Genomic DNA, 16,351 nt, shown 5'->3' on the forward strand with positions numbered 1-16,351 from the left:
CCTCAGAGAGTGGGGGACGTTCACGCACGGGCACTGGCAGTGCCACAAGACTGCTCCCAGCACTGTCACAGTTCTGGCCACCCTCCTCCCTCCTGGGGGTACTTCCAGCCTCATGGGGGTCCGGGAGAGGTGGGTCCGAGCCCTAACTCTCCCCCATCCCCGGTGTCCCTGCTCAGAGCCCTGTGTGGGACCCTCATCTTCCTCTCCTCCCCGACCCACTCGTCCCGATTTCACCTCCCCCTTTGGTCCACACTCAACTCCTACCCGGCCCAGCTGCCCACACCACGTGTTGACACGCCTATCTCCCCCTGGCGGGTCCCCTGAGCTGATTCTTGTGTCCCGTGGCCTCGGTGCCACCATCCTGTGCAAGCTGGACAGGCGGCTCAGGCTTCCTCTGGCCAAAGCTCAACCCGAGTTTCTGTGCTGCAAACCCACTGTCACTTGAGTGGTCCCTCCTGGGTTAACCTGCCTCAACTCGTGCCCCTCCCTTCCACCCTCCCACCCATTCAGCCCTCAGCTTTCTCTCATTCTGGCTCCCTCGGCATCTCTCCACGGGCAAAGAAGGTATTAGAGCTTTAGTTTTCCAGAATTTATGTTCCCGAAACCATCCACACCCCATCTCAGGACATCTCCATCCATCCATCCAAATGTCCTGCCCCAAATACCCTTGGGGTCACCTTGCTTCCCCCCCCCCCGCCCCGCCCCCCAGTGCTCACAGTCACTTGCAGCCCCTTTGCCACTCCGTGCATTCCACAATCAGACCATTCCTCACCTCCACTGCCTGACTCCCTGGTCCAGCCGCCATTGTCTCGTGCCTGGACTGTTGCAGTCGCTCCCTGCTTCTCTTCTTGCCTCCTGCAGTCTGTTCCCCACCCGCAGGAGGGATTCCTGTCGCATGGCCCTGGGTTGCACCATGGCCCTCACCTCCCACACTCTTGCCTTGGTTCTCGTGGCTGTCAGCATCCCAGTGTCCCTGCCCTTCTTGAGGTTCCCAACCTCAGGGCCTTTGCACTTGTTATTCTCTCGACTTGGGAAGCTCTTTCCTGTGATAGTCACCTGGCTACCTCTCTTTTTATTCCAGCCTCTGCCCAAATGTCAACTCCTTGGAGAGGATGCAGTATTTTGGCATGGCACCTGGGTGGGTGAGTGGAATGGACACAGATGAAATGGCTATTTCAAAGAGACTGGACATGACCTGGGTTAGAATCTCAAATCTGGGCAAGTCACTTTCCATCTCTGCCCTTATGTCCTGCAGGTGTAAGATGGAGTCACAGTATCTCCTGCAGCACTGAGACCAGGAAGACCTGCCACAGAGACGGTTTTCTACATATGGAACAAGGATTAATTTGTTTAATGACATTATTATCATTCAGGGAAAGGAATCCACGATGTTGCCAGGTTTCCAGCCTGGGGGACTTAATGTGAGTGTTGTGACAAGCCCCTTGCCGTCTCCGGGCCACCATCATCTCTTTCGCTAACAAATGAACATAGCAAGTGTCAACTTTTCACAGCGGCTTAGTTTTATTTTATGCAGACCTTGGAAAGGCCTTAGAATTTTAAAAAATGATTTTCCTGATTATAGAAGTAATGCAAGATCATCTCTGGCAGGGATCAGAGCCTAAGTAGAAACCACTCCAGGTGTTTCGAACAGGAAGGGGTTGAATACAGGGAAGCAGGTGCTTAGGCAATCGTGGGAGGCTGGAGGAGCGGCTCTAGGCCAGGCCGTCAGGAAAGACACCCAGGACAGCACAGAACCGACCCACCAGGGACGCTGCTGCCTGAGGCGGCTGCCGGAAGCGCTGGGCTCCAGAACGCCGGGTCTGGCTATGATTCTGGGGTCACTCCTGCCATCCACACCTCGTAGGAGGGCATCTCACTGTTGGGACCTAATTCTCCATCCAGAATCCCAGCTGCTGGGGAGTCTGGGAATCAGCCTCTGCTGTGGGGAGGAGGGTGGAAGTCAGCCGAGCCCACCCAGTGTCACCGCAGTGCAATGCAGAGGTGCAGAGCAGATGTGAGGCGGGAAATAAACGCCCCCCACAATCCGCCATCTGAGGGTAGCCCTGTTAACGCCGTGGTGTGCAGCCTCCCCAAATTATTTTCTATTTATTTATATGCATTTTTAAATCAGGCAGGGTCATATGGAGTCCTTTTCCCCATTTAACATTTCTATGAGATACAAGTATTTCCTCAGATCCTTAAAAATCTTCCCAAAGCTATTTTTTTTTTCTTTTTAATGGCAGTGAAATGTCCCATTGTGTAGACATACCACTGGTGAAAACCTGTTTGCTATCGTTCTACACGTAAACTGTTCCTGATTTTTCTATTAGCCTTTGTTTTCACTGTTCCAAATAACACAACAGCAGACATCTTTGCAGATATGCCTTTTTCAGGAAATCCTTGCCAACATTTTCAATGCCTGTATTTTAGGTTTTTTCCTTTTTTAATTTGCTGAGTGATCCACTGCTAAGATGGATTTCTATTTTTTTTTTAAAGGCTTGGTCCATTATAGAAAGTTTGGAAATGCTGGAAAAACTAGTAAGATAAAGACTCCTCTGAAATCCCCCTACCCAGGAGACTCTTAGCACGGGGCTTGTCGCATGAATGCCCCCGTGGGCGGCGGCAGATCCTTTGCCTTTTTCCACAAAGCGCCAACACACACACACACACACATCCCGGTCACCGCACGTGCTCCCACCCCTGGGTTAACGGCCACAGAGTCCTCCCCCGAGTGGACGGAACCTGCCCCATGGTCATTACCACGTTTCCTTCCATTCTACAGGACAGACCTGCCTTTGCCATGACGCTTTTTCCCGAACTTCCGGCCATTTCTGTAGGGCATGTTCCTGAGAGAGCAATCACTGAGTCAAAAGGTCAGAGCATTTGTGGGAGGCTTTGGCACAAGTTGCAAGTTCCCACGTGTTTTTTTTTCCACCAGCGTTGTTATAATAGCTAACACTCACCTAGGACTATCCGTGTGCCAGCCCCTGTCCTGAGTGCTTTCGTATGCAAGCTCAGTTCATCCTTCCAATAGCCCACGTGAGACAGGCACCATCACACATATGCCCATTTTTTTTTTTTTTTTTTGAGACAGTCTCACTCTATTGCCCGGGCTAGAGTGGCATAGCATCAGTGTAGCTCACAGCAACCTCAAACTCTTGGGCTTAAGCGATCCTCCTGCCTCAGCCTCCCGAGTAGCTGGGACTACAGGCATGCGCCACCATGCCTGGCTAATTTTTGCTATGTATACTTTTAGTTGTCCAGATCATTTCTTTCTATTTTTAGTAGAGATGGGGTCTTGCTCTTGCTCAGGCTGGTCTCGATCTCCTGACCTCAAGTGATCCTCCCGCCTTGGCCTCCCAGAGTGCTAGGATTACAGGCGTGAGCCACCGTGCCCGGCCCATAGGCCCATTTTGCAGATGGGGACGCTGAGGCAAAGAGGTTGAGTGACCTGCACAAGGTCACCAAGCCAGCATGTAACAGAGCTGGGACTCAGACTCAGGGCTGTGCTGCTGCCTGCAGACAGTCATGATCCCTTTCAATAGCCAAGTCTTGCTCACTGGGCAGCACAGATGTACCCCCCAATCAGCTGACAGTCCTTTTGATTTTGTTGCTCACAATCAGAGGCAGATCTAGGTTTTGTGATGCCTCAATCCTTTACAATTTGGGGGATCCTCTTTCGGAAAAACAATGAAGTTACAGAATTAAAAGCAGGTTGCAGGGCCTTGGAAGAGACCTGTGCAAACATGTGACCCTGAAACCCCATTATACATTAAGCTACATCAGCATCACCGCAAATCCCAACGTGCCTGCTCCATTAAGAAAATCTTCAAACAACAAAGTTGAGAATTTTCCTGCGAACACTCCTAACCCCCCCACTTAGACTCTACCCTGAACTTGTTTCACTGGACACTTGTCCACCCCCCATCTGGCCATGAACTCACCTTATTGTTTTCCACATTGTAAAGGAAGTTGCAGGAATCGGTGCACTACAGCTTGCAAATCGTTAACTACAGTTCTGGACTTTTAAGTTCTTCTTTTGATGAAAGATTCAGATGTGAACTGGAACGCTAAGTGCACTAAGACACACAGACGTGCCTGTGCTGCTGACTCCGTTTTTGCACACGTGGGAAAGGACGCATTTCCCCAGGCACTTAAGTACCAAGAACTTCCTGAGGATGCTGCGAATGTCCAGGCTGCAGAATTTGTCCTTGAGCAGCTGTGACCACCCTCACCTCCAGGTATCGGCGTATCTGCAGAGGCCATGACAGCCATCTCTGGCCATGAAGTTTCCTCCCGATTTCCAGCAGGTTCCTTCAGTCACATGCGTGGATTGACTGGGTCAGAGGCCGGGGGCTAATGCTCCTTGGCACATGGCTTTCACCTCTGCCTGCTGCCTATCATCCCTGCCCCTCTCCCTACACACATAAAGAGCTGTTTTCTTACCTGTAGAATATTTCCTTTTATTTTTATTTAAGATGGGAGAGGAGGAAGAGCAGAAATAGCTCCCTTAAAACCATGATGTTCTATGGGGTCCGGTGGGGGAAGCACTGATGTCGTCTCTCCCTTCACCCATTTCTGTTATAAATTACTCACTCTATTTTTATAAATATCTTGTCCTGGAGAAACCTTCCTAAAGGCCATAATAAAAAATGAAGAAAGACTAACAGAAAACCAAAGTCACCGAACACTTCTGCCTGGCAGAACACACCACATACAAAGTCAAAAGACCCAAACCACTTGGGACAAATGGCTTGTAACATGTATGACAGACTTCAGATCCATAATAAATAAAGAGCTACTACAAATAAGGAACAACAAAAAAAGGACAAAGAGCCCAGGAGGAAAATGGTCAAAAGGCTTGAACCAGTGCAGAAGAGCAACGTAATGGCCAGTAATCATATAAAGAGATGCTCAACCTCACTGGTAACCAGACACAATAAAATAAAAATAGTGAGGCCGGGTGCAGTGCCTCACACCTGTAATCCTAGCACTCTGGGAGGCTGAGGTGGGAGGATCTCTAGAGCTCAGGAGCTCGAGACCAGCCTGAGCTAGAGCGAGACCCTGTCTCTACTAAAAATAAAAGAATTAGCCAGGTGGTGTGGCATGCACCTGTAGTCCCAACTACTGGGGAGGCTGGGGCAGGAGGATCGCTTGAGCCCAGGAGTTCAAGGTTACTGTCCGTAAGCTATCATCAAGCCACTGCACTCCAGCCTGGGTGATAAAGTGAGACCCTGGCTCTAAAATAAAGAGCCTTTACAGAGAGCAATTTGGTTGAATCCATCAAATGACATGCTACAAATACTCGTGCCCTTTGGCCGAGAGATGCACTTCCAGTACTTATCCTGCAGGCACGTTTGCAAAGGCATGGGGACAAGGACATTCGTTCCAGCTCGGGAGGGGCAGCACAGGCCTGGCTGGCCATCACCCCACACAGACGTGATGGGACCCTACGCAACAGTGCCCAAGACCCAGAATGATCTCCAAGAGGCACTAAAAAGCAAGCTGTAGAACCACGTGTGGTATGGTCCTAAGAAACAGAAAAATCGAAACCACTCTATTTTCACAAGTACATGGAATTTAGTAGGATTACATATCAAACGTAATCATTCACCCCAAACTGCAGGGACAGGTCCCTGCTCAGAGAAGATGGGCGTGGATGCGAAGGGAAGGCAAAGATCACGGGTGACAGTCATATATTTGCTTGGCAATGAATGACTTACAGTGAGAACACGGTCCTTCATTTCTCATAAACGTTAAAAAAAATCTTTTAAAAATAGGTGTGGGGAAAGGGAGGAAAATAAACCTTATATGTTTCCTTACTTATTTTTTTTTATCTTTTGTGTGGTTTACAGACAGGATCTCACTGTCGCCCAGACTAGACGCAGTGGTGCAACTGCAGCTCACTACAGCCTCCAACTCCTGGCCTCAAGCGATCCTCCTGCCTTGGCCTCCCCAAGTGCTGGAATTATAAGCGCCACCACGCCCGGCCCTTCCTTGGCTTTAAAATGGGGACAATTACAGTCCTCCTTAACTGGGTTGTGAGGGTTCAACGAGTTAATGCGTCTGCTTAGAAATACAACAGGTGCTTGGCAGACGTCAGCTGCTCTCAGTCACCTGGGACAGGAGGAAGTGGGCCAGTCCCCAAGTCAGAAATCCGGGGGGGGGGGGGGGGTGTCTCAGCTTTGCCTCCCCTCACCCGCAACTTGCAGGCAGGCTGCTCGCCCTGCCCACCCTGCCTACTCTCCTTTTCGGACCTACCCACCCCTGTAATGGCCTCGCTGTCAGATGGGCCGTGACTCGGTCGGTTCACAGCCCTTCCACAAGCCCTGGGGTCTCACCAGACCCTGGAGGAAAGGAATGTTCTGGCACCTACATCCTTGTGCACCAAGGGGGATGCACAAAGACCTCACCGAGACAGAAGCTGCCAGAGGGAGAGAGACAAGTCACACCAGCCCGAGGTGTCGGTCACAAGGTGCTTTATTGAAGGTAGGGGCTCCAGTAGCCGCGGCAGCTATAACCTGGGGGCGGAAGAGAGGGGCTGAGGGCAGAGAGGGTCAAACGTCCTTGCCCACTTGACAGCTCCCTTCTGCCCTTCAGTTTCCCTTTGGGGACACTCCCAGCCCCAATCTGGGTTTAGGGCCTCCGGGTGGGGTGACCCTCACCCGGGCCTGGCCAAGAGGGGACTGTTCAACCACTGGCCACAGCTGCTGGGTTTGGGAAAGGCCCAGGGCCCCAGCGGATGCCACAGGGAGGGAGAAGGGGTCCTTGCTTTCAGTTTGAGTAGGTCACAGCCAGACCAGCCTGCCCTGGTGGGGAAGGGGCCCCACTCACTGGATCTCACGGAACGCCCGCTTCTCCACAAGCTTCACTTTGTACTTGCGCTTGAACCTGGAGAAAGGACAAAGGAGCCATTGGTGACCCATGACCTTGCCAAGCTCAGGGGTGGGTTCCAGATGCCCTCACCCCCACCGCAGGCCCAAGGCCCTCACTTGGCTCTCTCACGAGGCTCGATCATATTCCTCCTCTGGAAGCTCTTGAACCGGTCTCGGAGGATGTTGCCCTCGGGCTGCGGGACAGAGAGGGCGGGAGGCCTCAGCGGGGCCTGGCAGAAGCCCGACGGCCTTGGACGCTGGGGGGGGGGGGGGGGTCCCGGCGGGGCTCAGGCCCTTCATTCAGTCTCCCCAGCGCTGCCTCGGGATCAGCAGGCACTCAGCCTGGCCCCGAGCTCACGGAGCTGGGTCCTGGGGGGCGATGGCCACTGACCCACGGCTGCCTCTCAGCTGGGCACGGAGGAACCCACAGGACAGACGCTGCTAAGGCAGCGCAAGAGGGAAGGCCCGGGAGAGGGACAACAGCGCAAAGGCCGGGTCCCAGGGAGAAGGCGCACGGCCCACTGAGACACAGCTGGCTGGAGCCCCAAGGCCAGGCCATGCGAGGCTTGTGGCTGTGGGGAGGAGCTGGGCTTCCTCTGGGCACTGGGGAGCCACAGCAGGTTCTCAGCTGGGGATGGACAGCGTTGTTTTGAGCTTTAGGAAGGTCCCTTTAGTCCTGAAGGTGAGAGGGGGGCCAGGAGATGGAACTGCAACAGGGGACCCAGCTGGAGGAAAGGCCCTCTGAAGGCCACAGGCCCAAACACCACCCGGCCCCTCACCCCAGGACCCTGTGCCCTCAGCCCCCGGGCATTGGCTCCAACCAGCCTGGCCCGGGGGCAGCCATGGTGTCGCCCACAGCCCCTGGGGGGCACGGGGAGCAAGGATGGGTGTCATCACTGGGCACAGACCCCCACAGCACCACGCTGCCCCGGACAAGCAAGTACCTTCAGGGTCCTGAGCGAGTCCGACAGCTCCGAGCTGAGCTGCACGTCAATGTCGGGGGCCTGATACCTGGACAGCAGGAGGCAGGTGGTCGGGGGACTCAGTCCCTGGCAGGGCTCAGGGACACCAAGTCCAAAGCCCCGTCCCGGGGAAGGGTGGGCCTCTGAGAACACAGGGCTCTGGGGGGCTCTCAGGAGGGGGACTCCTGAGCAAAGGCAGGAAGGTGTCAGGATGCGGCCTCTGGACCCCTCCCCCCAGCCTCCCCTGGGGAACCCCAGCCCGGGTCTCACTTGAGCCGCCCCAGCCTGCGGGGCTTGTCGGCCTCGGCCAGCCGCTGTGCCTGCCGCCGCCTCCGCCGCAGCGCCAGCTCCGCCAGCCGCCGGGCCACCTGGGCCTTGATCCCGCGGAGCCTGAACAGCTCCTGGTGCCGGAGCCGGGCGGCCCGCACCGCAGCCTGCTGTGCCCGCTGTGGGGACAGGGTGGGGTTAGGGCCCAGCTGGCACCAGCCAGCCCTGGGGGGCCTTCTGGCCTTTCCCGACCCTTGTCCCTGGTCACATCACCAGCTGCTCCAGTGCTGTCAGACCAGCTATTTTCTGAAACCACCTTAGTCATCCATTTCCTTCTCTGCGTTCCATGAACCTCCCCACTCCCTGACCCTCACAGCGCACCGGGGACCCCTGTACCCCCAGCCCAGCCTGGGGGCTGCTGGGAAACAGGTCTCGGCAGACAAAGCAGCAGGGAGGATGCCACGCAGCACAAACTGCAGGCACGGGGCAGGAGAGCAGGCTGGTGGCAGGACGGGATTGGGGGGACCAGAGGCCGTGGGCAGCCCGGGCCCGGTGCTCACCAGCCTGCGGGCCTCCTTCTCCCGCCGCCGCTGCTGCTCCGTCTTCTTCTCAGCGGTGGCCAGGCGGGCGGGCGCGAGGCCGGCCTCAGCTTCTGCGACCCTGGGGCTCTTGCCCTCGCCCGGCTCCCCCTCGCCATCGGACTCCTCCAGCAGCCCCTCGCAGAGCTCCCGGAACGTGGACTCCTGGGGGACAGGGCAGCGGTGTCAGGGGCAGGGAGCGGGTGGGGAGGGCAGGGAAGCGGGCTGGGCAGGCACGCGGCTCACCTGGGTGGCGGCCTGCTCCCCGGTGGGCAGGGCCAGCTGCCGCTCCAGCTTCTCCGCCTCCTTCTGCCGCTGCAGCTCCACCTCATGCGCTGCTGACAGCAGGGTCTGTGAGGGCGCAGGGGTGGGGTGAGGACGGTGCCTGGGACTGCACAGGCCTGACCCTCTTGCCCCCACCTGTCCCAGAGCCAGCGCCCACAGCCCCTGGCCTCGGCCCTCCTCCTCTCCCACCCTGCTACGGCCGCCAGAGGGCGCTTTTCTGACCACCAGCCCCCCACCCCCTAACCTCACAGCCACCCTGCCTGTCGCTTCAGGTTCACTTGTGTGAACTGTCCGGGACAGACAAGTCCCTAGAAACAGGAAGCTTGGTGGCTGCCTAAGACTAGGGGAGACGGGGAATTGGGGGGCGATGGATGATGGGCCTGCGGTTTCTCTGAGGGGGTGATGAGAATGTTCTAAAATTAACTGAGGTGCCGGCTGCACACTGCTCACTAAAACCCGTCAGATCGTACGCTGTGAGTGGGTGACTGCACGGTACGTAAACCACAGCTCCGCAAAGCAGTCACACAGAGGCAGAAACACACAAAAGACCGATCCTGATGCCTCGTCCTGTAGGGCCCACCCTCCCCTGTCTGGTCCAAGCTGAACACACTGGAGTTAGGTGCGTCCTCCGCTCGGGGCCAACCTTGCCCTTGGAACAGCGAGAGCCCGCGAGGCCCCCGCCGCCTGCTCCTGGCTGGCCGAGAGCCCTTTGCACAAACACTGAACACTGAACGCTGAACACCGTTCAAATGAGCGTCCTGCCTCTGCAGTAATCACCTTGACCTCCCTCCAGTAACCCGTCCTTAGAACGGTGCTCCTCCAGGGCAGGGGTTTTGTCCCGTTGTTCGCAACACTTGTGCTCAATGTATGTCTGTTAAATGGGAACAGGTCCGGCCCCCACATTGGACAGTGAGCCTGTCAGGACAGGCCCAGGGCTGCCTCGGTCACACCTGAGACCCCAGCACCAGCCAACTCAAGGCTGGCTCCTGGTGAGGGCAATGCCCACTGGGCAGTGGAGCTCAGGTGAGGACAGGGCTGGGGGCTGCGTACCTGGTGGTCTTCAAAGGACGGGTTGTAGGAGGCTCCAGCAGGCATCACCTCCACGGCGGGAGCCTGGGAGGGCTTGGTGTGGAGACGTGGTGGCCGCTGGGGAAGACATGGCCGAGGCAGGGTAAGACCACCCTACAGTCTGAGCCTGCCCCCTCCACCCCCAGTCGTATGTTGAAAGGTAACCGCCAACATTAAGAGGCGGAGCGTTTAGGAAGTGATCACGTCTCAAGAGCTACACCCATGAATGGGATTAACACCTTTAAACGACCTGCAGGGGACCTGAGTGCGCCCTCCGCTGCCAGACTGTCTGCGTTCCCCCCTGCCTGGTCTCCACCCAGCAAAGGCCCCCACGGTCACCAGCATAAGCCTGGGGTCACCTGGATGCCCCCCAAGCTCCTCCCACACCAACTACTGGTGAGTCCTGGTGCTTCTGCCCTAGGACTTTGTCCCCAGTCACCTGCAGCCCCAGCACAGCTGTCGCAGGCCCTACCCTCATGCCCTTGGCTCCCAGGGTCTCTAGCCCTGCTCGCCTGCCCTGCTCCAACCTCCTCGGAGTGGCCACTGGGATCCCACTGCTCTCCCACCCTCTGGTGGTCCCCTAGCCCCACCTCGCCGCACCCAGAATAAACCCCGCCACCAGGCCTGCACCCCTTCCCTGACCACACCGGCCTCCTGAAGGTTTTGGGAACATTCGGTCCCGCTCTGCAGCCTCTGCACTTGCTGTGCCCGACCTGGAGGCTCTCCCATCTCAGGCATGACTTCATCCCTTGCTCCCCCGCACCAGGTCTCCAACCCCACTGGTACCGTATCCTTCCCAGCTGGACCTTCCCTGGCCTCCCCTCACGCATGTCGCTGACCTGCCACCACACCCTGACCTCCCCCCATTAAAGAACCAACCACCCCCCACCCCTTTACTCCTTGCTGCACCCCAGTGCCTGGCAGGAGAAAGAACCTGTTCATGCAAGAAGCTGAACCCTAGAAATTCTAAAGCACCTGGGCTCTGACCCTCGGGGTCTAGCAGCTCAAGATGAAGGCGGCTACAAATCAAACACTAAAACAGATGACACTCTACTGCGTGCCAGGCACGTTGGCAGCTTTTTCACGCATCACTCCTTAAAATGCTCCCAACCGTCCCGTGAGCTAAGCACCATTTCAGCTGCACCTTACAGAAGCAGGACCAGGCCACAGAGAGGGGAGGCCGGCTTTCCACATCAGTCAGCACCGGAGCGGGCACAGGAGCCCCGGCCGCCCCGCTCCAGCACGGGGTTCTCGGTCACTGGGACTGACGGGCTCTGAGACCCAGCTCTGCGGCCCCTCCTCGGCGCCCCGCCCCCACCCAGGATGCCCCTCCCACAAGTCTCACCTTCACTCCTTTCTTCTTAGTCTGCTCCAAGAAAAACTCGTCCTGGCCAACCAACGGCCTGTCCAGAGGGTCTGTGGAGACAGGCAGGCAACTGCCGGAGGCTTTCCTAGTGTGGGAGAGGGCCGTGGCCCCCTCCCTCCACACCCTCCAGATTTCAGAAATGTGGGACTAAAGCTCAGGGGAGGGAAGGACTGATTCTCAGACCCTGAGGGGCCTTGAACACCAGGCAAAACTGAGTCTGGACAGGGTTCACACAGTAGAGGAGACCCCACAACTCAGGAAAGGAAAGCACAAATGGGAAAAGGGAACCCCTTCAAGACATTTGACTCTGCTGGGAGATCGTCAAAGCAATACCCGCAGAGGATCCCCTTAGACACCTTGCTCTTGTACAGTCCACAACACACACAACTGCACGTGGCAGGCCTGTCCCTGTTCACAGGTTAACAGCAGGATCACTCACTGTCCAGGGCCCAGAGGTCGTAGAAGGGCCGCTCGACGGTGTCCTGGGGCCCGGGCTTGGCCTTGGCCACAGGAGGGTTGAGAAGCCGGGCCTGGGCCCTGCGCACCTCTCGGGGCAGCTCGCCCTGCTTCGCCAGCTTCTCCCATAGCTGCTCCTTCCGCCGGAGTTTCTTGGCATTGGGGGCCTGGTGAGCGAGGATGCTGGCCGGGGAGAGACGGCACAGTATGGTGGGTGAGGTGACAGCCCGAAAAGCAGCAGAGCTTCCTTCCAGTCAGTCAGGCTACCCCCACCGTTCAGGCAGCTCCTTCCCCAGCACCCCCTCCCCAGAAGGCTGTGCCTGGCCTGCCTTTCAGAGACCCCCTCTCCCAAGGTCTGTCCCCAGCACAGGCCTCTCTCCTGAGCCCCAGACTGACCAAGCAATAGCCTTGTCCTAGGCGTCCCCCAAGCACCTCACACCTACCACGTCAAAACCAACCTCAGCATCACCCCAAAACCCACTCCTCCTCCCCTACGCCCATTTCAGGGGCAGCCTGGCTCTCTCCTTGTCAACATCCACCCTCTCCCCCTATGACATTGAACCTCTAGGCCCTGCCTGATGTGCCTCCCAAACATGGCTCCCAACCATCCCTTCCTCTCTGTCCCCAAAGCCCCCAGCCAGGTCCAGGCCCATCCTTGCCTGCCCCGGCCCCAGCATCCTGGCAGTCCTTCCAGTCCCCAAAGCCCAAATCTGACCCCACCCTCCCTTCCAAATGACCCTCATCTATCACCCCCTCCCCCAGAAATCCTTTAGGACCAGGGTCTGGTGCAAAAGAATGGCATGGAGGTGTTGGGACACTCACTCTTTGGGGGCAGGGACCTTGGATGTGTTCTCAAGGATGAGGTCGACACGAAGGGGTTTCTTGAGAAGCAGTGACTTTTTCTGGAATTTGGTCCTCTTCTTTTTCAGCTCTGGGAGTGGGAGAAAGGAGGAGTCAAGGCCTGGGACTGCCCCACTACCAAGGACTGCCACCGCCCCTGCCCCCCAATTTCAGCTCCATTGGAGCCATGATATGTGCATCTCAAGTCATCCCAGTGCAGACCTGGGAGGTCCCCAGACTGACCCCAGGCTCCCAACTGAGAACAGAGGCCCCCAAGTGTGGGACCCAAGGTGCTCATGCCCTGACCCTCCACCACACCCATGTCCTGAGGACACAGAGGGCGCCACACCCACCACCCCGTACAGGAGGGACTCCCGGACACAGCAGGGAAACAGCCACAGAACAAGGAAGAGATCGGGTGGTCAGGTGTCACTGAGGCCCAGGATGGCCGATTCTCAGCATCGCTTGAGTGCTTTGCTTTTTACTTCTAAAGGCAAACGGTTAAAAGCAAGAACTCTAGAATAAAACGTAGTCAGAACGAAAGCTCTTCTGTGCCTCCAAACTGAGGATGTTAATACCTCCCTCACTGGGCTGTTGTGAAGATGTAATTATTTCAGAAGCACAAAGCACAGGGATGACCTGTGAATGTGAAGGCTCACGATCACTATTCTCTTTGCCCCTGCTGTCTTACTAAAATTGAACCCATAAACTGCCTCTCCTCTGCTCCCTAAAGAGACCTGCCACTGGCCAAAACAAGCCCTTAACTATTAATACTTCCTCACCTGTCCACTGGGGCAGGTCCCTGACTTTTCTTTTCTGTTCCTCCGTTAGATCTGCTTGCTTCTGTGAAAGCTGACCTCTCTCATTTACATCTTTTTACCTGCTCATTCGAAGTCTCCTATACCTCAAAGCGGGTCCTCCCATCTTGACTAAAACAGACCCTTCGACTGACCTCCTACAAGCTCAACAGAAAGCTTGTTTTCAGTCCCCTCGCTACAGCGAATCATCTGTTCCTAGTTTGTTTTTCTATATATTGATGTCAACCCTATTACTCATCAAAGTAATCCCTAACTCACTCCCCCACTTGTTTCAGCAGGTCCTGACCCTGAATTTCGGCAAATTAAAGCAAGCAGGTTAAGACTAGTTCCTTATCTGCTCATTAAAGGAGGCTCTCTTGTTCTTACTAACTGAAACACGTCTCATTCCTTCAAGCAAGTCCTTGACTTGCTTTTCTGTATGCCGACAGGAGACCCCCTAACTTATTTCTAATCTACTCATCAAGGTAGACCCCTACCAGGCTTATCTGTGCATAGAAATCACTGAGATTTAAAAAAAAAAAAAAAATACCTGCCTTTTTAAAGTTAGCCTCTAGATTGCTTTCTGCCCACTCAAGGTCTTCCTGTTTACATCAAAGCTGATCCTTTTAGCAGGTTGTTTTCCAAACTACGTCTTTAATACAGATCTCAGAGGCTGCAGGCCACAAAAGCCCCTCCTCACCTTTTTGCTTGGAGCCAGTGTCCACGAAGAAGAGCTTTTCGTTGGGGGCCTCTGACACCAAGCCTCTGGGAGATGGAAGCGCAGACGTCAGCCAAAGATGTTGGGGAGGGTACAGGTTTAACCTCACGGGGTCCAGCCTTCCTCTTATGCTCACTCGAGCACCCTCTTCCCGCCATGGGACTCTTCTAGGCTACGGCCTCGTCCCTCAGTTTACAAAACTTAACACTTGAAACACACCAAGCTTTGCTAAATCTAGTAACTCTATCAAGTTCCCCAGCCTCCCACCCTGAGTCCGCAGCCCATCCTGTCGAGTCCCACGGTGGGACCTGGGACAGGTCCCTCTCGGCCTCCCGGGAGCACCCCCCAAGCACCCTCTGCCTCGCACCTGGCCGCACAGAACGCGGCCCAGCTCCCGGAAGTCCCGCCCCACGTACCCGCTCGTGCGCTCCTGCAACCGCACGTCCTCCAGGAACTGATCAACCTCCAGCCCCAGTGGCTCCTCAGCGAGCCGCCGCCAGCCCCGCTTCTTATTTCTCGGGCCTCGCCGCCGCCGCCTTAGCGCCGGGTCCACCGAAGTGGGCCGCAGCCCCAGGAAACCGGAATCGGCATTGCTTTTCGAGCAAGGCCTACCACCACCGCCACTGCTTCCTGGCGCCATCTTGCCAAAGGAAGACTTCAGCTGCCGGTGCCCCAGAATCCCCTTTTGGGCGTGCGCGCGCAGACTCCCCACCCTCTCCCGTGACGTACTTCCTGTGCCTCCATCTTGGTAGAGTGGCGAAGGGGCGAGGAGGCCGCCATCTTGGTTAAGGAGAACTAGCTCCTCCCTCCTGCGTTCTTTGCTAGGGGATCTGTAGAGTCCTAGTGGCGGGCGCGGGTCAGAGGTTATTCAGCAAAACACTTTTCCCGGCTGCCCGGGGTCTTTGCTCAAGCGGATTATTTTTAAATCTCTCTTTTTTTTTTTTTTTCTGAGACGAGTCTACTTCTGTCGCCCGGGCTAGAGTGCAGTGGCGTCCTCATAGCTCCCTGCAACCTCAAACTCCTGGGCTCAAGCGATCCTCCTGCCTCAGCCTCCCAAGTAGCTGGGACTACAGGTGCGCGCCACCACGCCGGGCTAATTTTTCTATTTTTAGTAGAGACGGGGTCTCACTCTTGCTCAGGCTGGTCTCAACTCCTGAGCTCAAACGATCCTCTTGCCTCGGCCTCCCAGAGAGTGTCGTTCGTTTTCTTAAAAGAGAAAAAATCAGAACCGTAAGTGGCACATTCGGCCCAAGACACGTTCCAATCTCAGAACGTTTGTCCTCTCAATCTTCCAATCCTAGAATCTTAGAAATCAAAGAACTTTAGGAATGTCGAAGCTGGAAGCACAGAACGTTATATTTGAGGGATGTTAAAAACATACATTATTAGGACCCTAGAGGCGCAGACTGAGAATCTTTCACGGGCAAGCTGCTTCTCTGTGCTTCAGTTTCCTCATCTGTGAAATAAGGATGATAATGATATATCTGCCTCATAGATTATTCTGAAGATTAAACGAGGTGATAAGACCGTGTGCCTGGCATCTGAACGTTAGCTATTGTTAACCGCCTCGCCCCCTGAGACTTCATCTTGGAATCCACTCATCTTTGCTATTTACAAATAAGGAAGGAAACTCCGGGGCCGTCGGGCCCTGGCAACCATCCAAAGAGATCCAGGGCCTCGGAAAGGCCATTCTAGACTCTTAAAGGAAAGAGGCACAGAGAGGGCGGGCGCCACACGGTGGCCACACAGTGGAACTCAGCGGGATCCTGCAAGGTGACAAGCCTCAGGGACCTGGGCGCCGACCACCTCGGACAGGCGTCTCGGCGTCCGCCAGGGGGCGCCGGGAGCCGCGAAGCGGGCGCGCGTGGGCGGGAAGCGTGCGCGGCCAGCGTGGCCCGGGGCGCCGGGGTGTGGCCTTGGGTGTGTGCGCGGGACGGGGTGCCGGGCCGAGTCCCCAGGGCGTGAGCGCGCGCGCGCGCACGGCAGCATCACCTCTTCCCCCGCTAGGCGCCTGTTCGTCCCCCGAGTCACGTGTCCCAGGTGTCCCAGTTGTGTCCCCAGGTTGTGTGAGTGCACGTTGAGAGGCAGGGCGGACGCACACACACACAGGCGCGCGCGACCCAGGGCTTGGTTCCCAGG

At 56.3% G+C, this 16,351-nt stretch overlaps 1 protein-coding gene and 1 non-coding gene across 2 annotated transcripts; both read right to left on the bottom strand.

The window, feature by feature from the left end:
- Positions 1-6,830: 6,830 nt before the first annotated feature.
- NOP53 (NOP53 ribosome biogenesis factor) lies at positions 6,831-14,902 on the bottom strand. Its single transcript, XM_045531297.1, has 12 exons — positions 14,629-14,902; positions 14,195-14,259; positions 12,680-12,788; positions 11,841-12,040; positions 11,381-11,451; positions 10,018-10,113; positions 8,929-9,033; positions 8,665-8,847; positions 8,108-8,283; positions 7,820-7,886; positions 6,993-7,069; positions 6,831-6,891 (listed from the first exon to the last, which is right to left on the bottom strand). The coding sequence occupies exons 1-12, from the start codon at positions 14,850-14,852 to the stop codon at positions 6,831-6,833; spliced, it is 1,434 nt and encodes a 477-aa protein (XP_045387253.1). The 5' UTR covers positions 14,853-14,902.
- Positions 7,667-7,778, bottom strand: LOC123624905. Its single transcript, XR_006730267.1, has one exon. It is a non-coding gene; the product is annotated as a small nucleolar RNA SNORD23 (small nucleolar RNA).
- Positions 14,903-16,351: the final 1,449 nt, after the last annotated feature.

The sequence above is a fragment of the Lemur catta genome, chromosome 19 (genome assembly GCF_020740605.2).
Source record: "Lemur catta isolate mLemCat1 chromosome 19, mLemCat1.pri, whole genome shotgun sequence".
In the NCBI taxonomy this organism is placed as follows: domain Eukaryota; kingdom Metazoa; phylum Chordata; class Mammalia; order Primates; family Lemuridae; genus Lemur; species Lemur catta.